At 40.6% G+C, this 21,366-nt stretch overlaps 1 protein-coding gene across 1 annotated transcript; it reads right to left on the bottom strand.

Annotated features, from left to right (window-relative positions):
• Positions 1 to 17,432: 17,432 nt before the first annotated feature.
• LOC111891951 (uncharacterized) lies at positions 17,433 to 18,967 on the bottom strand. The gene is made up of 2 exons (XM_052766790.1): positions 18,918 to 18,967; positions 17,433 to 18,834 (listed from the first exon to the last, which is right to left on the bottom strand). The coding sequence occupies exons 1-2, from the start codon at positions 18,965 to 18,967 to the stop codon at positions 17,433 to 17,435; spliced, it is 1,452 nt and encodes a 483-aa protein (XP_052622750.1).
• Positions 18,968 to 21,366: the final 2,399 nt, after the last annotated feature.

The following is a 21,366-nucleotide window of genomic DNA, read 5'->3' as shown; positions in this document are numbered from 1 at the left end:
GACCTTGTTGGAGTTGCAGGAGGCCGCCATGCGGCGTGAGTTAGAGGTTGAGTTGCAGTTGCGTGAGCTGAGGCAGGCTCCGAGGCAGTCGCAGCCGGCGCCGAAACGGTCCAGGACCGTTGATGTTAGAGTGGGAAATCGGAGCGGCCACACTTGTGGGAAGTGTGGGAGGGGTCACACCGGAGTTTGTTGGTCCGGTGGTGCATGCCGCAAGTGCGGAAAGGAGGGGCACTATGCGCGGGATTGTCGGCAGTCAGTGCCGATTCGGGATTTGAGGATTTGTTATCATTGTCGGCAGGTTGGACACTTGAGGGTCAACTGTCCACAGCTTTCTGCAGGACCGGTGCATGCCCTAGCACCGGCCACCTTGAGGAGTCCAGGAGGAGGACAGGATGGAGCGGAGCCCCAAGGGCTCAGGGTCGTGCTTATCAGCTTGCGGCAGAGGGAGTCGGAGCAGTGCCGGAGGCAGCTGCGGGTATGTTGCTTTCTTGATGTCTTGTTATCTTGCGGCGTATTGTTGGTGCTGGTATCTTTGTATGGAATTCGATGCGGTATTCATTCTTTTGCAGGTTGTGGGTTTGGTTATGGGTTATTGTTTGGGAATTCCGTTGGTTATCATTCGTGAGGGTTGATAGTGGAGATGCGGCACTGGGTTGAATGTCGGGTAGCATCTGCAGTCGTGGAGTGGATAATTGAAAGACCGGATTCTTTTGAGCGGATTGATCAGAGAGGAGATGTGTTTTGCTGAGGGTTGCTTATGCTTGTGGGAAGCAGTCAGTGTGTAAGTGTTCTCTTTGTGCGGGGTTGTTCTGGAAGGTCGTTAATGGCGATCGGTGGCTGTTAGTCAGTGCTTTAAGTGGGGGAGAATTGGAGAATTCTCCGGGAGATCGATGAGTATGTGAGGGTGCTTAGCTGTTGGGATTCAGCAGTGTTCTGTCAGCTCAGTGTATAGGCTGCCAAGAGCGAGTGACGGGTATGCGGGGCGGGATACAGACCTAGGGCATTTGATTGTGGAGGCCTGGGAGTAGGCCGGGATCAAGTTTGAGTAGGTAACTGGGGTTATGCGATCAGAGTATTTGTATGCTTGATGTACGTGATGGGTTGAACTGCATTAATCCCACGCGATTTATGTTGTGCATGTTTCTAGAGTTGGAACCGGAAGGTTCCCAGAGTTAGAACCTGAGGGTTCGCAGAGATTGGGTGTACGGACCCACAGAGATATAGCCTCGAGTGGCTAGTGTGTGTTATGAGAGTCGGTCCAGTCACGCTGGAGACTCTGTTGGTATTGCTGGATCAGTTTGAGATTGCGGATTGTGTATGTTGCAGTGTGATTGCATTGGAAGGTCTGGCCCCGGGTTAGTGATCTTGTTTAGCTGAGGTAGTGATTTTGATGAGTGGAGAGAGTGCATGGGATTGAGAGCCCCTGCAATGAGAGCCAGAGTATGTGAATAGCGGTTACGCAAAAAGGGTGGTGCCGCTTGGGGCGAGCACCGTGGCACCGGTTGGGGTGGAATTATGGCCAAGAGGGTTCCTTGGGAAAAGGAAAAGAGAAAGGTGTGTAACTCCGAAGGGGAGTGCAAATTCACGAAAGTGAAAGCTGCAGAGCAGAGTTATGGTTAGAGTATTTCGAGTATGGTTTTGAGCATCGTGTTCGCGGCAGTGAAGTAGGAACTCATCTGGTTTGGGATGTCTGTTGAGGCTCAGAAGGGAGGCAGGGGAGAGAGAATCTTGAATTTTCAGTGTGATTCTGATCAGGGTATAGGGTGGATATTAGTGGTTCATCCTGGGAGATGTTCGAGGATATCATCAGTGTACCGGGTCTTCCAACCTGTGGTGTTGGGGCTAGTTCAGCATGTGTATGTGATTGCAAGAGGAGAACTCATGAGAGTTGCTTTGGGAGTGAGAATGGGCCTCTCAGTCGGTCCGGAATGGACAAAGTGGGCTTTGGATCGGGGATCCGGTGGTTCATGGTTTCCTAACCCTTATGGGTCGAGTGATCGTTGAGATTCAGAGCAGAGTTGCATCTTGGGTAATTTTCGGTTACAGAGAGTGATGGGCAGTACAGAGATCGTGCTTCAGTCGACAGAGCAGATTCAGCAGGTTAGACAGAGGTTATTGACCGCCTAGAGTCGACAGAAAAGTTATGCAGTCAGACGCCGGTCCGAGCTTGAGTTTCAGGTCGACGACTTCGTACTCTTGAAGGTCTCTCCTTGGAAGGGATTGATTCGATTCGGGAAGAGGGGCAAGTTGGGGTCCCGGTATATTGGGCCTTTTCGTGTGGTTGCGAGGGTAGGCCGGGTGGCCTACCGTTTGGAGTTGACAACGGAATTGAGACAGATCCACGACACTTTTCATGTGTCGAAATTAAGAAAGTGTATAGCCGATGAGACGGCAGTAGTTCCATTAGAGGACATTCAGGTGGATGCGAGCTTGAATTATGCCGAGAGACCAGTGGCCATCAAGGATCGGAAGATCAAGGATCGGAAGATCAAGGTTCTGAGGAATAAGGAGATACCTCTAGTGTTAGTTCAGTGGCAGCATCGAAGGGATCGGAAATGATCTGGGAGCCGGAGCGTGAGGTGCGGGAGCAGCATCCGGAGCTATTTTCAGAGTAAGACTTCGAGGGCGAAGTCTAGTCCTAGTGGGGGAGAGTTGTAACAGCCCGGAATTTCAAGTATTGTAATAATTATGATTTTGGGTGTTTTAAGAGGGGACTTGGCGAGTTGGAGCCCAGACTCGCCGAGTAGGATCGCGGATCTGGTCGCGGGTTCGCGACTAGACTCGACGAGTCCGGATATGGACTCGGCGAGTCTGCGCTGTTTAGCGAAAACCCTAACCGTTCAAGGATGGGACATATATAAGGGGCCTTATGGCCGTCATTGTTCACCCTAGTCCTGTGAGTGAAACCCTAATCCGATTGTGAGCACCTGGAGCAAGGAAGAAGACCATTATTGATCTTGGAAGTGTTATTTTGCAAGAAGAAGGAGGCTTGGTTAAGGGAACAACAGGAGAAGCCACATTCTGAGGGTTGAGGACACAGAGCAACATTATTCAGGTAATAATTTCGAGTTAATCCCTTCTATGTCGATGTGTATATGGATTTAGGGTTTATTGAACCCTTTTGTGGCTAGATTGAGTGTCTCCTTAGTCCCCCAAACGATTGGAACCTTTCATTGGGACCTTTGGAAGTCCAGAGTGTCCCATGCCTGAGCATTTCGGGAATAAATGGAGGTTTTGGATTGGAATCCTTATGCCTTAGGTCAAAATGTAAATTATGAGTCATGGGGTGTATTATGAGCACCGAAATGAGGACCTTACGTGATGAACCAGTCTAGGAAGGCCAGACCTATGAATTGTCGGAGCAGATCTGACCTTAGAAAGCAGTTTGAACGGTTGCATGGCATGGACTCGCCGAGTCCGATGAACACACTCGGCGAGTAGCTTGAAGATTAACTGGGACTCGACGAGTTGTTCTTCAGACTCGGCGAGTTGAGTCGGGGTGGCCCCGTGATTCTTCCAGGAGGAACTCGTCGAGTCAAGGGGGATACTCGACGTGTAGAAAGGGAATCTTAGAGAATCGGTGAGTTGAGGACGAGTGGACTCAGAGTTGTTGAACTCGTCGAGTCTCGGGGTGACTCGGCGAGTTAGATCGCGGATTTAGTGAAGTTCGAAGTATGGGGACTCGGCGAGTCATAGGGTTGACTCGGCGAGTAGGGTCAGTCAGGGGTTGACTTTGACCTTGTCCTTGACCAAGGGTTGACCAGTGGTTCCAGGGGTATTTTGGTAATTGTTGTTTATTGTTTGAGTTCAGTGCATTGGTGGCTGTCCAGAGGGGGAGATCGTATCAGTGATCGGAGCAGCTTGAGCCATCTGTTCAGTCGGCAGTTTCGAGGTGAGTTATCCTCACTATATCGCTAGGGTTTATGGCACCAAGGCCGACCCTTTTATCGGATGGAAATCCGGGTAGTTGTCATTACATGTTATGGGCCAGAAGGCATTGCTATGTGGACCGGAAGGTTATGGCCTGGAAAGGCGTATGTATGCATTTAGTATGTTGACTGATTCGTAGGGTAATGTTATGCTAGTGACCGGCTAGACCGGTATCTTGTTTAGAGTAATGCTATGATATGTGATTTGTTGATCGATTGTTGTCTGTGAACTGTTATATGAATATTTGTTATGATTGCTAGATCTGGGGTGTGATCCGATATGTAGGGTCGTCCTATGATTTGTTATGTTATGTATGCATTATATGTTATGGGCCGGAAGGCAATATGTTATGGGTCGGAAGGCAATATGTTATGGGCCGGAAGGCAATATGTTGTGTTGTGGACCGGAAGGTCGGCGTGGGTAGGACCGGAAGGTTTACCCAGCAGGGACGGAAGTCCCCTGAGACACATGGACCGGAAGGTCGTGGCCTGGAAGGGCGTTTATGTGGTTGGTATTTTGGGGGTATCTCACTAAGCTTTCGGGCTTACAGTTGTGGTTTTATGTTTCAGGTTCTCAAGAGTCTGTGGCAAGGCAAAGGCGTGATCGTACCGTTCCTCGCGTTGATGTTTTATGATATGAACCTGGGAAAATACTCTGTTAAATAATGCATTGAAAACCTTTTGTAACAACGTTATTAAAATGAGTGGTTTTTGAAAAGTTTTAATTGTTTTGAAATTTTGGATGTTACAGTTCGGGGTTTTAGAATCTTTGAATTAAAATCTATCATCCCGTATTATCATAAAAATTTCCCAACATCGAAAATCGGACATGGAAAACGAAAATCGTTTATAAGACAAATTAATTGCCTAAGGAAATATTACAATTTTTTTGGTAAAGTAATAATAATAATAATAATAATAATAATAATAATAATAATAAACAAAAAAAATAAATAAAACCTGATGATAAGCTCTCTCTTACGTCTCTCTCCCCATATGTCTCTCTCCCATCCTTTTCTCCCTTTCTTCTACCTTGGACTTTAGTTGAAAGTCAAAAGTCAACTCACCACTCAAATAAAGAAACTGTAAAACTTCTTTCCCTCCTGATCAAAGTAATATACACGAAAATATATAGATTTCGTTTCTACACAATCCTCATCTTTCTTTGACTAATACACCATTAACACCACATCTCCTCCACCCTTAACCATCACACATCACCTTCCCTCTACATTCACAGCCTCACTCGATCCTTCTCCCTCCCTCCTCTCTTCTTTCTCTTGGTTTTAAACCTCTTATGTGGAGTCGTGAACCACTCTCAAAACACCATCCAACCTCATCCTACCTCCTACTCCCTCCCTCTCGACGACCTGCTGTTCATAAAACAAAGAAAGATACAAGAACCGCTAAGGGCTGCCACCTATTAGAATGAGAAGGGTAATTCAGTAATCTTTTATTTAGTATGCACGTTGTGTTAGGGAGAATAAATCAAAAGGCACATGGTACTGATTACCTGGTCTTTAGCTAGTTCAGTTAGTTCCTATTTTCATGCTAATTTTTTGTTTAAATAGCTTAGTTGTGTACGTGATTGAGATATCACTTTCCTTTCAATTTCAAGATAATAAAGAAAAGCCTTTCAAGCTTTAGCACACCCCTGTTTTGTCCAGATTACCAAAATAGACTAAACTTTCCAGTATTGCCCCTATCTCTATTTTTGTCCCCTGCATAGGTTACTTTCCTGTCCCTAGTTCCAGCTTTAATATAAAGCTCCAACACTTGGTATCAAAGCAAATCCTGGTATATGCCCAAGTACCAGTCCCAAGAAGAAATGACAGGATCCAGTGGTAATGGCGAGAAAGATAGTCAGATCACTCTGCACTATCCCATGTTGTCAAAGACGAACTATGGAGCCTGGGCAATCAAAATGAAGGTGTTTATGCAGGCTCATGGTGTATGGGAGGCGGTGGAGCCCAGAAATGCAAACACAGCTGTTGACACAAAGAAAGATAAGATGGCGTTAGCAGCAATTTACCAGGGGATACCAGAAGATTTGTTGATGTCATTAGCTGAAAAGAAAACGGCCAAAGAGACATGGGAGGCTTTGAAAACAAGATTTGTAGGGGCAGACAGGGTAAGAACTGCAAGAATACAAACTCTAAAGGCTGAGTTTGAGTCACTCACCATGAAAGAATCGGAAGGAGTGGATGAGTTTGCTGCAAAAGTAGATAATCTTGTGAGTTCAATGCGCACCCTGGGTGATATGGTAGATGAAGCCTATGTGGTGAAGAAACTGCTTAGGGCGGTATCAACCAAATTTCTACAATTAGCCTCAACCCTAGAACTATTTGGAAATCTAGAAGAAATGACAGAAGAGGAAGTAATTGGAAGGTTAAAAGCGCATGAAGAAAGAATGAAAGGCCATACCGAAAGTGATGATCGAAAACTCCTCTTAACACACCAAGAATGGGCATAGAGAAACAAGAAGAAAAGTGAAGGAGACTCCAAATCCAAGTCGCAAAGAGGAGGGTTTGGTGGCTCACGAGGACGAGGCAGAGGCAGGGGAAGAGGTAGAGGCCGTGGGGGTCGTGGAAGAGGAGGCTCACGAGAAGGCAACAATGGGGCATCTAGCAGTAAAGATAAGAGCAACATTCAGTGCTACAACTGCCAGGAGCTTGGGCATTATGCAGCTGAATGCACAAACCCAAGAAAAGAAAGGGCCCATGAGAACCACCTCATACAAGAAGACAACGAACCTGCTCTTCTGCTGATGTCCCTGGAAAACAGACAAGAAAAGGGTGAGGTGTTATTAAATGAAGAAAATGTGCATCCGAAATTAAAAACAAAAGGTGAAGTGTCAAGTCAATCAAGGATATGGTACCTTGATACAGGGGCAAGTAATCATATGACCGGTGATGAAGGAAAGTTCCATAACCTGAACAAAGAAATACAAGGTTATGTTAAATTTGGAGATGAATCCAGGGTCCGAATCAAGGGTAAAGGGTCAATAGATTTTCAATGTAAGAATGGTGAAATAAGAAGACTGGAAGAGGTGTACTACATACCAGATCTATGCAGCAACATTATCAGTCTTGGGCAGTTGTCTGAAGGAGGAGATGAAATCAAGATAAAAGAGCCATTCTTGTGGGTCCATGATAAAGGTGGGAGATTGATAATGAAGGTGCAGAAGTCTATAAATCGTCTCTACAAAATAGAGCTTGAAGAAGTTAATACAAGATGTTTAGTTGCTGAGATTAAAGATCCAACATGGCTATGGCACACAAGGTTAGGACATGTCAATTTTACCTCCTTAAAATTGATGGCTGATAGAAGTTTGATTAAGGGAATTCCCAAGATAGTGATCCCATCTAAACCTTGTGAAGGATGTCTCATGGGGAAGCAAAAAAGGTTCCCATTCCCCCACGTGTACAAGTTTTAAGGCAAAGAGAAAGTTAGAACTCGTACATGGAGATCTGTGTGGTCCGGTTTCACCACCAACACCAGCTGGGAACTGGTATTTTTTGCTATTGGTGGACGATTACAGCAGGGTAATGTGGGTATACCTGCTAAAAACAAAAGATGAGGCATTTCAGACTTTCAAAAAATTTAGAACAACAGTTGAAGTAGAGATAGGAGAGAAACTGAAGATGTTTAGAACAGATCGGGGAGGAGAATTTCTCTCAAATCAATTCACCAAGTATTGTGAAGAGACCGGAATCAACCGCCATTATACCTCACCCTACTCCCCACAACAGAATGGGGTTGTGGAGAGAAGGAATCGAACGGTGTTGGAAATGGCAAGAAGTTGTTTAAAAACGATGAAAGTACCTGATGTGTTATGGGGAGAAGCGGTGACCCACGCTGTGTACATTCTGAATCGTCTGAGTTCAAAAGCCCTCAAGGAATCCACACCGTATGAAATGTGGACCGGAAGGAAGCCGAATGTCGGTCACCTTCGAGTCTTTGGCTGTATCGCGCATATGAAGATAGCCAAGAATTACTTAAAGAAACTAGATGACAGAAGCAAGAGGGTAGTATATTTGGGAACAGAAAAAGGATCGAAAGCTCACAGGTTGTTGGATCCCGATACGGGATCGATATATGTCAGTAGGGATGTGGTGTTCGAAGAAGATCAAACCTGGAATTGGGGGGAGAAAGCCAAGATTAAAGCAATTCCAGGAATGACCTTCACGGTGGAAGGAATTGATTTCGACAACTTGGGTGAGACTGAAGTCAGAGACGACGAAGTGCAAGATGATGATAGTGATCCGGATCCATACACTCCTCAATATGGTGTTGGGTCAAGCGGGTCAACCAATTATAATGATCGGAGCGAAAGTGAACAATCCAACAACCCACCACAAGGAAGCCCACTTAGTACACAACCCGGCAGCCCACAAAGTGTTCAGCCCGTTTCACCAACAACTCCAACGACGCAAGTTACGTCCCCAAGTACGTCCCCAAACACCGCCTCAAGCTCTACAGGAGGTGGCACTCCGAAAAGGTATCGACTACTTACAGAGCTATACGAGAATATTGAAGAAATACAACTACCTCCCGAAGATCTGATGATGATTCGCAACGAGGGAGAACCGAACTCATATCAAGAGGAGAAGATTAGAATCGAGTGGGTCAGTGCAATGAAGGAAGAGTTGGCATCAATTGAAAGAAATAAGACCTGGACCTTGGTTAATCTTCCAAAAGGGCGAAAAGCAATTGGCCTAAAATGGGTTTATAAGGTAAAAAGAGAACCGAATGGGAGAATCGCAAAGTACAAGGCGAGAATTGTAGCAAAGGGATACGTATAAAAATAGGGCATTGATTATGAGGAAGTGTTCGCTCCAGTGGCCAGAATCAAAACAGTACGTGTAATCCTGGCTCTTGCAGGATCAAGTGGATGGTGGGTGCATCACCTAGATGTGAAATCGGCCTTCTTGAATGGAAGGTTGAATGAAGAAGTGTATGTGTTGCAACCTGAAGGCTTCGAGAAAAAGGGAGAAGAAGGCAAGGTATACAAGCTCTCAAAGGCCCTGTATGGACTAAAACAAGCTCCCAGAGCTTGGAATGCATGTCTAGATAAGTACTTAAAAAGCCTCGGGTTCACAAGGTGTTGTCAAGAATACTCTGTGTATACAAGAAAGAAGATGGGCAACACTCTAATAGTGGGAGTATACGTGGATGATTTACTAGTCACAGGTAGTTGTCCCAAAGATGTGAAGGAATTCAAAGGTGAAATGAAGGCTAAGTTTGAAATGAGTGATCTTGGGCTATTGAATTATTATTTAGGAATTGAGGTCAACCAAGATGAGACTGGAATCACTTTGAAGCAAGAGGCATACGCTAAGAACATCTTGAACAAGACGCGCATGATGGAGTGTAATGCAACAAGAACCCCCATGGAACACAAGTTAAAACTGCTCAAAGATGAAGAAGGAGAACTAGTGGATCCTACAGAGTATAGAAGCATAGTTGGTGCACTCAGGTACCTCACACACACACGACCTGATCTCTCATTCTCAGTTGGTATAGTTAGTCGTTTCATGGAAAGACCAACTGTCAAACACCTCCAAGCTGTGAAAGCAATTCTTAGATATATCAAAGGTACCTCAAACTATGGATTGAAGTATACCAAAGGAGAGAAGCAGGTCAGCCTCACTGGATATTCTGATAGTGATTTTGGAAAGGACATGGAAGATGGGAAGAGTACAGGAGGAATAGCATTCTACATGAATGGAAACCTAGTGACATGGGCATCACAAAAGCAAAGGAGTGTGGCTTTGTCATCCTGTGAAGCAGAATTTATGGCTGCAACTCAGGCAGCCTGTCAAGGCATATGGCTTCGCAGACTCCTTGCTGAAATCACTGGACAAAAGGTACCCCCAATTGACTTGTTTGTGGACAATAAGTCAGCTCTTGACTTAATGAAAAATCCAGTTTTCCATGGGCGTAGCAAACACATCAACATAAGGTATCATTTTATAAGAGAATGTGTAGAGGATGGGGAAATTGTGGTCAGTCATGTGTGTGGGACAAAACAAAGAGCAGATATCCTTACAAAGTCAATGGCAAGGGTAAAGTATGAAGAAATGAGAGACTTGATTGGAGTAAAGATTCTGAATTAGGGGGAGAATGTTAGAATGAGAAGGGTAATTCAGTAATCTTTTATTTAGTATGCACGTTATGTTAGGGAGAATAAATCAAAAGGCATGGTACTCATTACCTGGTCTTTAGCTAGTTCAGTTAGTTCCTATTTTCATGCTAATTTTTTGTTTAAATAGCTTAGCTGTGTACGTGATTGAGATATCACTTTCCTTTCAATTTCAAGATAATAAAGAAAAGCCTTTCAAGCTTTGGCACACCCCTGTTTTGTACCAAAATAGACTAAACTTTCCATATTGCCCCTATCTCTATTTTTGTCCCCTGCACAGGTTACTTTCCTGTCCCTGGTTCCAGCTTTAGTATAAAGCTCCAACACCACCCACGACCATCTACCGCCGCCTTGCTGTAGAGTCCGGCTGCCACCGCCAACACCGGAGCCATTGCCCCTGCTGCTTTTCATTCACGAACTCCACTGTTTTCCGATCATCATCAACTCCTCCACCTCCCCATGTCATGACCCACCACCAGCAAACACCCTTCCCAAACACCTTCAGACCATAACCTTGCACCTCCCTGCCCTTTCTCTTGTCGAGCTCACCTGAAAAGAAAGGAAGCGAAGGCAGTGAAGCTGCCACTGCAGGTCCGTCACCACCCACCGTTGGCAAAACCCATTTCACCTCCAACCACCGCTGTGACTATTGGAACGCCTCCATACCGACGTCTACCGCCTGGCGTTCTTTCCCTCTCGTCAAACCCGCCTGAACAAGAAAACAAACGCAGCAAGGCGGCCATCGCCACCCTCCGTCGCCGTTGTTGTGGAGTCCCGGATGCCACCGCCATCACCGAGCTGCTGCTGCCCAGTCACCCTAGCCATCACCGGCCACTGTAAGTCCAAATCACCACCACCATTTGTAACCTTTGTATATGATTCCTCCGGTAACGACACATCGACGCGAACCTGAAGTGGGTCTCGTATTTTTTTTCGCGTTCTGTAACATGAACTGGGGAAAAACACGATGAAACACAAACATGACTTAAAGATATTTAAATAAAACCCTAAGCTTAGTGAAACTTACGACTTTAGCCCCTCCTATGACATAAGTCAGCAGTAAAGTCCAGACTTACTTTTATATTAATCAGGATTGCCCCCTCCAGCAGGAACCATAACAAATTAAGTCCTAAAACCCCAAATCAGTTTCGAACGTGCACATTTAGCCCCTGGTTTTGAGAATCATTTGCAAGATCAGTCCCTAGTGTATGATTTTGACAAAATCAATCCCTAGAGTTTAATTATTTAAACCAAGACCACCCTATACTTAATAATTAATACCAAAATTACCCTTTTTGGTTTATTAGGTAATATAAATAGACCCGGTCATTCGTTTTAAGGGCATAAAACGTCACGGAACGACATTCACGACAAATTCACTCTCGAGCCTCGTTCACGCTTCAAGGGTGAGTGTTTACGACCCTTTTTTAATATTTTTACGCTTTGGGGGAGAATACATGTGCTATATATATTTATTGATCTTGACAAACACTTACCGATTTCAAAACTAGTTTATAAACATTATTTCATTAAATAATATTTTATTTACAAATAAACTAGTAATGTGACAACCCGAAAAACTTCTCGCATGCACTCTTCAATTCTTTCCAATATTAGACTTATTTTGCTATATAGTAGTACCCTTTAGAGTCTAATGAAGCGTTCTAAATGTGATATAATCAAGGTAGAAGTGTTAAAAAGGGTTAACTCGAAGTGTAGGAACCAAAACCGGGTCAAACACTCCAACATATGGAGTGTGCGGCCATACACTTGAGTGTGCGGCCACACACTCTTGTTTGCGGCCTCACACCTTCCTAACCGCACACTCTACCTATATATGCCACACATAGATCATTCTTGAACCCTTCCTTCACTTCTTCAAGCATAGAACACGAAAATCCTCTCAAGTATCATCCATTCTCCTTGAAGATCTTCATAAAAGGTACCAAGAACACCAAGAACACCAAGATCTTCATCTGGCCGCACACATGGCAGCACACACCACCTGGCAGCACACATGGCCGCACACAGGGCCGCACACATGTGCTGGCAGCACACTAGGTCGCACACCTGGCCGCACACACACATATGGTGTGTATTTTGGCCATACACCCTCTTGTATAGCTTTATAAACCCCCATACAATCATATATGATTATAACACTTCATTATAAGTATTTACTAGTCCCTAAGGTGGTCCCAAAATCATCAATTAGTTGTTCATAACACTAATTAAATCCATATATGTTCCTATATATGCTAAATAGGATTCGTGCGTGTTCTCAAGTCACCACTTGACACCTAGCACCAAATCCAACATTGTCATCAGAACCACTCACTACAGGTGAGTTCATACCCCTAATCAATATTTTAAATGATTTTAAATGCTTTAATGGGGGGGGGGATACAAGTAGAAACAAACATGTTATTGAATCATTGATATGTATTTTATAACTATGTTTGTCATTTAACAGATTTCACATGCTACAAAATGTGATGCATGAAATGGTTTTACATCTTAAAAACACATTGTTACTAAATGTTTTACCTTTGAAATGTTTATTAAAATGACATCAAGTCATTGCTAATTATTGTTCAAAACCCATACGATGTCTTACAAAACCATTTTACATTCTTGAACTAAACTATGCATATACACTTATATTCTTATATGGGTATTGATGTTATAGTTTAAATCTTTCATTTAGTTCCCCACACCCTTGAGTAGTAAGAGTGTATAAACCTACATGATCAACCAATTACATTACAGTAAATTATCATAGGGATAATTTGAAGATATCAAACATTACTTCTATTACAAGGAATCACACAAGAGTCAGTTCATTCATGAGTCTATACTAGTACATTACCTGATACATGAGTACTTACAGATGTTTACCTGATACATGAATATGTTTACATATACTTACCTGTTACATGGACACAAATACTTGAATACCATACAGGAACACTTTTACATAGGTGCATTATCTTGTATTCGCTTACCTGGATACTTGTACTTAGGACTACGAGGATGATTTATTAGTACTTACTGTGTAAATTATCTTTCCTATCTCGGTTCAATGAGATAGCTTGGCGGGACTTACCATTCCGAACCCCACTGATTAGCACTAGTGGTCGATGACCATCTACGGAGGTCTAAGGTTACTACTTATATTAGGTAGATCGATCGGGACTAACCCTTCCACCCACCTGCTGCTGCTACAGGGGACAATTGGACAATCTTCGGATGTTCATCAGGTTACATATTTCGCTTATTGCGATGATTGTGTTACTCCTAGTACCCAGCGATGACACTTACATTAATACTTGTTTTGGACAATCTTCGGATGTTCATTAGGTTACATATTTCGCTTAATGCGATGTTGTGTTTGTCCTAGTACCCAGTGACAACACTTACAGTAGTACATTTTCCTGTTTACACTACAAGAAAAAGTCGAAATAACTACGGAAATTCGCTACGAACGTAGAAACCATAGTTATTCTGCTATGGAATATGCTACGGAATGGCTTGTCGTTGCTATTTTGCTATGGAATTTGCTACATAATTACATTCCGTAGGTAACATTTGGATAACTACGGAATTTTGCTACAGAATTTAAAATCGTAGCTATTCTACTATGGAAGATGCTACGAACAAGTTAGACATAGGTGTATTGGCTACGGAATTAACTATGGAATTGCATTCTATAGCTAACATTTGGATAACTACAGAATTTTGCTACGAAGTCGTAATCCGTAGTTTTCATGCTACAAAATTTGCTACATAATTATGAGGCGTAGGTATTTTGCTACAATTGTTGCTACATATTAAATTTTGTAGTTAGTTTGCTACAAAAATTGTTACGGGGTCAAAATCTGTAGCTATGTCGCTACAGAATTTGCTACAAGATCGAAGGTCGTAGCTATTATACTATAATATAAAAACCTTAAATATTATACAATAGAAGTTTCCAATATGCAATTTTAAGTGTTTGGAGGTTTCCCAAGTAAAGTTTAATCCCTTAAAACTGAAATTCGAATTGCAATTTCTAATTACTTAATTAAAAATTATTTTTATATTTTAAACATTAAATAGAAATATAAATAACCAATATAAAGTAAAATACATTTTAGACCTTAGACCGATTTATGGTTTTTATAAAGTAAAATACATTTTAGACCTTAGACCGATTTATGGTTTTTAGTATTCACACTGAGGAAACCGATTCAAGGAAACCAAACCATCAGATTGTTTATGCATTTGTGTATACCAAACCAGATTGTTTATATATGCAGGTGTGTTTGTGTATAATGCGTGGTAAGGGCAAAATAAATAGAAGTGAATGTAAGTTGCTTTTTCCTGCCAGGGGTATTTAAGTCTTTTTATAGTTTTTTGAAGCCTTTAGTCCTCAATGGTCTAAAATCTAAATTAATAATCATAAAATTTGTACAACTAATTTTTTTATTTGAGCATTAATGTCGTTAATTTGTAGATTTTAGTATTTTTTTCCTGCCAGGGGTATTTAAGTCTTTTTCAGTTTTTTTTCGAGCCTACAATTGTCAATGGTCTATAATTTGAATTAATAATGATACAATAAAAAATAAAAAAATATAAAACCCTAACTTAATTACCAAATCCTTTTTTTTACATTCACATTCCCGCTCAAGATTTCCAAGCTTCCAATCTCCTTTGCGATTTTATCTCTGACGAAGGCAAGTACCTGCGATAATTCCTTTGATCTCTGGCATATTCGACGATGTCTCTCTTATCCTATGAGATTGACGATAAATTCAACCAACAACAATTCTTACCACCTCAATAATTCTGTGCCGCCCCTCAAAAATTCCCGAGAAGAAGGGATTTAATCTAGTTCTGGTACCAATTAGATTTCATACGAACTTGTTTTCTTTACATCCGAATTCTATAAAGCAAGGGCTTCAGTCAATTTCCACGTTAGCATCCATATTACATGTAATGCTGTTTAATCACTTCCTCTGTGTAATATTTTCTTTCTTCTAGTTGTTTTGCATCTCTTGTGAACCTTCCAAATAGCCTCATGATTTCCTTATTTTCTTTCTTCCTCTGTGTACACTTTTCTTTCTTTGACATTTTGTAATTAAGTGTTTTCAATTGCACTTTTAGATCAGGTGCTAGTGATATACATTTGTGTTTTCTCATAATATGAGTTTTTTTTTATATTAGTGAAATTGCCTAGAATACTCATTTTCTTCATATGTACATGTAATCTTAGTTGTTTGGTTTTCCTATTTTCGTTTCTGGACTGACTAAAATGCGCATTATATTTGGGAAAATTTTCATTAATGTTGTTGATGTGGTGATGCTTGCATATGTTTGCTACTTTACTACTATTTCTTAAGTTTTGGTGGGGTTTTGACTTATATTCCTATGATATAACCATGTTGTTTCTAATCTTTTGGTCCGGGTTTTGACTAAAATGCCCTTCATGTGTGGGCAAAATTTCATTAATGATGTTGATGCTATGGTTTCCATTGGACTTATGCCCAGATGTGGCTGGGTTCGTTAAGTGTCATTGTTAGTAGAATAATTTACTGTCTATTTTCGCATCTAACTTTTTTTTGTTATTTTGTTTTTTTACAGTTTTGGTCTACATACACGAATATTAGAAATGAGCAATACTGATCGGAATTGGATGTATGAAAGGCTAGACGCAGATGGATTCATATCTCCTATTTTCAGAAAAGGATTGAAGAATTTCATCGAATTTGCTTGTAGCAATCCAAGTTTTATGGATGGAGAAAAAATTAATGTCCGTGCAAAAAATGCCTTAACAGACCATATCGAGAAGTTGAAGATGTAATGTTGCACTTGTGTAAGTTTGGTTTTATTCCAAACTACTATTTGTGGGATAGACATGGAGAAAAAACAACGGCTTGCACTTCATCACAAAAGGATGACACAACCATGAGTTTGAATGAACAACATGAACCGTCTTATAGGGAAATGGTTTTGGATGTTGCAGGCCCTGATTTCATGACAAGGCATATCGATGAGGAGCCAAATCCAGAAGATAAGAAATTTTTTGATATGCTTAAGGCTGCCGATAGAGAGTTGTGGTATGGTTGTGAAAAAGTAACACAATTGTCAGTTGTGGCTCGGTTATTGAATATCAAATCAGAATATCGCATTCCTGAGCAATGTTTTGATTCAATTTGTCAATTGATGAAGGATAGTTTACCAAAAGGCAATACCATGGTTGATAGTTTATATGAGACAAAAAAAATTAATACAAGGACTTGGTTTGCCTGTGGAATTGATTGACTGTTGTATGTATGGATGCATGTTATATTGGAGAGGCGATAAAGATCTTGATCAATGCAAATTTTGTGAAGCGCCAAGGTTTAAAAAGTCAAGAAATTCTTCTAAGTGTTCACGTGTACCTTTCGCTCGAATGCATTATTTACCTTTGACTCCAAGGCTAAAGAGATTGTATGCTTCTCAAGCAACAGCTGCTTTTATGCGATGGCATGCTCAAGATCATGGACATGATACTGGAGTTATGTGTCACCCGTCTGATTCTGAAGCTTGGAAGCAATTTGATGTTATCCATCCATTATTTGCAGCCGAAAAGCGTAATGTTAGGTTGGGACTATGCACAGATGGATTTCAGCCCCATGGAACCTCAGGCTCACAACATTCAACATGGCCCATTATAATTACACCCTATAATTTGCCACCGTCTATGTGTATGAAAGAGCCTTACATGTTTTTTACTGCAATTGTGCCCGGACCTAAAAACCCTAAGCAAAAGTTAGATGTTTTCCTTCAACCTGTTATAGCAGAACTAAAAGATTTATGGGAAGAAGACACCGTAACTTATGATGTATCACTTAGACAAAATTTTCAAATGAGAGCCGCTTTAATGTGGACAATTAGCGAGTTCCCTGCATATGGCATGCTATCTGGTTGGGCAACTGCGGGTAAGCTAGCATGTCCACACTGTGGAAAATATTCACAAGCATTTAGGCTGCCAAACGGTCAAAAGATATCTTGGTTTGATTGCCATAGAAGGTTTCTTAAATTTGATCACCCATTCAGATTTAATAAGACAAAGTTCACCAAGATCCATATAGAACTAAGGGATCCTCCTCCAATTTTGAATGGCGCAAATATTTTAAGAGAAATTGAAGACTCGACATTAAGTTCTGTCACTTTTAACAAGCCAAAGTCTTCAATTTCTCTTAAAATATTTGCGCCATTCAAAATTGGAGGAGGATCCCTTAGTTCTATATGGTTCTTGGTGAACTTTGTCTTATTAAATCTAATGGGTGATCAAATTTAAGAAACCTTCTATGGCAATCAAACCAAGATATCTTTTAACCGTTTGGCAGCCTAAATGCTTGTGAATATTTTCCACAGTGTGGACATGCTAGCTTACCCGCAGTTGCCCAACCAGATAGCATGCCATATGCAGGGAAATCGCTAACTGTCCACATTAAAGCGGCTCTCATTTGAAAATTTTGTCTAAGTGATACATCATAAGTTACGGTGTCTTCTTCCCATAAATCTTTTAGTTCTGCTATAACAGGTTGAAGGAAAACATCTAACTTTTGCTTAGGGTTTTTAGGTCCGGGCACAATTGCAGTCAAAAACATGTAAGGCTCTTTCATACACATAGACGGTGGCAAATTATAGGGTGTAATTATAATGGGCCACGTTGAATGTTGTGAGCCTGAGGTTCCATGGGGCTGAAATCCATCTGTGCATAGTCCCAACCTAACATTACGCTTTTCGGCTGCAAATAATGGATGGATAACATCAAATTGCTTCCAAGCTTCAGAATCAGACGGGTGACACATAACTCCAGTATCATGTCCATGATCTTGAGCATGCCATCGCATAAAAGCAGCTGTTGCTTGAGAAGCATACAATCTCTTTAGCCTTGGAGTCAAAGGTAAATAATGCATTCGAGCGAAAGGTACACGTGAACACTTAGAAGAATTTCTTGACTTTTTAAACCTTGGCGCTTCACAAAATTTGCATTGATCAAGATCTTTATCGCCTCTCCAATATAACATGCATCCATACATACAACAGTCAATCAATTCCACAGGCAAACCAAGTCCTTGTATTAATTTTTTTGTCTCATATAAACTATCAACCATGGTATTGCCTTTTGGTAAACTATCCTTCATCAATTGACAAATTGAATCAAAACATTGCTCAGGAATGCGATATTCTGATTTGATATTCAATAACCGAGCCACAACTGACAATTGTGTTACTTTTTCACAACCATACCACAACTCTCTATCGGCAGCCTTAAGCATATCAAAAAATTTCTTATCTTCTGGATTTGGCTCCTCATCGATATGCCTTGTCATGAAATCAGGGCCTGCAACATCCAAAACCATTTCCCTATAAGACGGTTCATGTTGTTCATTCAAACTCATGGTTGTGTCATCCTTCTGTGATGAAGTGCAAGCCGTTGTTTTTTCTCCATGTCTATCCCACAAATAGTAGTTTGGAATAAAACCAAACTTACACAAGTGCAACATTACATCTTCAACTTCTCGATATGGTCTGTTAAGGCATTTTTTGCACGGACATTTAATTTTTTCTCCATCCATAAAACTTGGATTGCTACAAGCAAATTCGATGAAATTCTTCAATCCTTTTCTGAAAATAGGAGATATGAATCCATCTGCGTCTAGCCTTTCATACATCCAATTCCGATCAGTATTGCTCATTTCTAATATTTGTGTATGTAGACCAAAACTGTAAAAAAACAAAATAACAAAAAAAAGTTAGATGCGAAAATAGACAGTAAATTATTCTACTAACAATGACACTTAACGAACCCAGCCACATCTGGGCATAAGTCCAATGGAAACCATAGCATCAACATCATTAATGAAATTTTGCCCACACATGAAGGGCATTTTAGTCAAAACCCGGACCAAAAGATTAGAAACAACATGGTTATATCATAGGAATATAAGTCAAAACCCCACCAAAACTTAAGAAATAGTAGTAAAGTAGCAAACAGATGCAAGCATCACCACATCAACAACATTAATGAAAATTTTCCCAAATATAATGCGCATTTTAGTCAGTCCAGAAACGAAAATAGGAAAACCAAACAACTAAGATTACATGCATATGAAGAAAATGAGTATTCCAGGCAATTTCACTAATATAAAAAAAATACTCATATTATGAGAAAACACAAATGTAAATCACTAGCACCTGATCTAAAAGTGCAATTGCTAACACTTAATTACAAAATGTCAAAGAAAGAAAAGTGTACACAGAGGAAGAAAGAAAATAAGGAAATCATGAGGCTATTTGGAAGGTTCACAGGAGATGCAAAACAACTAGAAGAAAGAAAATATTACACAAAGGAAGTGATTAAACAGCATTACATGTAATATGGATGCTAACCTGGAAATTGACTGAAGCCCTTGCTTTATAGAATTCGGATGTAAAGAAAACAAGTTCGTGTGAAATTTAATTGGTACCAGAACTAGATTAAATCCCTTCTTCTCGGGAATTTTTGAGGGGCGGCACAGAATTATTGAGGTGGTAAGAATTGTTGTTGGTTGAATTTATCGTCAATCTCATAGGATAAGAGAGACATCGTCGAATATGCCAGAGATCAAAGGAATTATCGCAGGTACTTGCCTTCGTCAGAGATAAAATCGCAAAGGAGATTGGAAGCTTGGAAATCTTGAGCGGGAATGTGAATGTAAAAAAAAAGGATTTGGTAATTAAGTTAGGGTTTTATATTTTTTTATTTTTTATTTTATCATTATTAATTCAAATTATAGACCATTGACAATTGTAGGCTCGAAAAAAAACTGAAAAAGACTTAAATACCCCTGGCAGGAAAAACTACCAAAATCTACAAATTAACGACATTAATGCTCAAATAAAAAAATTAGTTGTACAAATTTTATGATTATTAATTTAGATTTTAGACCATTGAGGACTGAAGGCTTCAAAAAACTATAAAAAGACTTAAATACCCCTGGCAGGAAAAAGCAACTTACATTCACTTCTATTTATTTTGCCCTTACCACGCATTATACACAAACACACCTGCATATATAAACAATCTGGTTTGGTATACACAAATTCATAAACAATCTGATGGTTTGGTTTCCTTGAATCGGTTTCCTCAGTGTGAATACTAAAAACCATAAATCGGTCTAAGGTCTAAAATGTATTTTACTTTATAAAAACCATAAATCGATCTAAGGTCTAAAATGTATTTTACTTTATATTGGTTATTTATATTTTTATTTAATGTTTAAAATATAAAAATAATTTTTAATTAAGTAATTAGAAATTGCAATTCGAATTTCAGTTTTAAGGGATTAAACTTTACTTGAGAAACCTCCAAACACTTAAAATTGCATATTGGAAACTTCTATTGTATAATATTTAAGGTTTTTATATTATAGTATAATAGCTACGACCTTCGATCTTGTAGCAAATTCTGTAGCGACATAGCTACAGATTTTGACCCCGTAACAATTTTTGTAGCAAACTAACTACAAAATTTAATATGTAGCAACAATTGTAGCAAAATACCTACGCCTCATAATTATGTAGCAAATTTTGTAGCATGAAAACTACGGATTACGACTTCGTAGCAAAATTATGTAGTTATCCAAATGTTAGCTATAGAATGCAATTCCGTAGTTAATTCCGTAGCCAATACACCTACGTCTAACTTGTTCGTAGCATCTTCCATAGTAGAATAGCTACGGTTTTAAATTCTGTAGCAAAATTCCGTAGTTATCCAAATGTTACCTACGGAATGTAATTCTGCAGTAAATTCCATAGCAAAATAGCAACGACAAGCCATTCCGTAGCATATTCCATAGCAGAATAACTATGGTTTCTACGTTCGTAGCGAATTTCCGTAGTTATTTCGACTTTTTCTTGTAGTGTAAAACCTAGTACCCTATAGATGAGTATTGGCAGCTGCGCCACAATCTGTAGATGTTTTTGATCTACTCTAAACATCCTAGCAGCTGCGCTCTAAGGATAGTATCGGCAGCTGCGCCTAATAGAGGACATCATAACCCTGGCAGCCGCGCCCAAAGGACAATATCGGCAGCTGCGCCTAATAGAGAATGTCATAATTCTGGCAGTTGCGCTTAAATGATAATATTGGCAATTATGCTTAATAGATAATATTGACAGCTGTGTCATTGGCAACGATGGACTTCATACCTACTCCTTATGACTGAATGAGTGAATGATAAATGGTTCTCAGGGGGGATCCTTAATAAATAAAGA

Source organism: Lactuca sativa, chromosome 8 (genome assembly GCF_002870075.4).
Source record: "Lactuca sativa cultivar Salinas chromosome 8, Lsat_Salinas_v11, whole genome shotgun sequence".
Classification (NCBI taxonomy): domain Eukaryota; kingdom Viridiplantae; phylum Streptophyta; class Magnoliopsida; order Asterales; family Asteraceae; genus Lactuca; species Lactuca sativa.
Note: the sequence above shows the minus strand (reverse complement) of the source record. Positions and strands in the feature narration are given on the sequence as shown.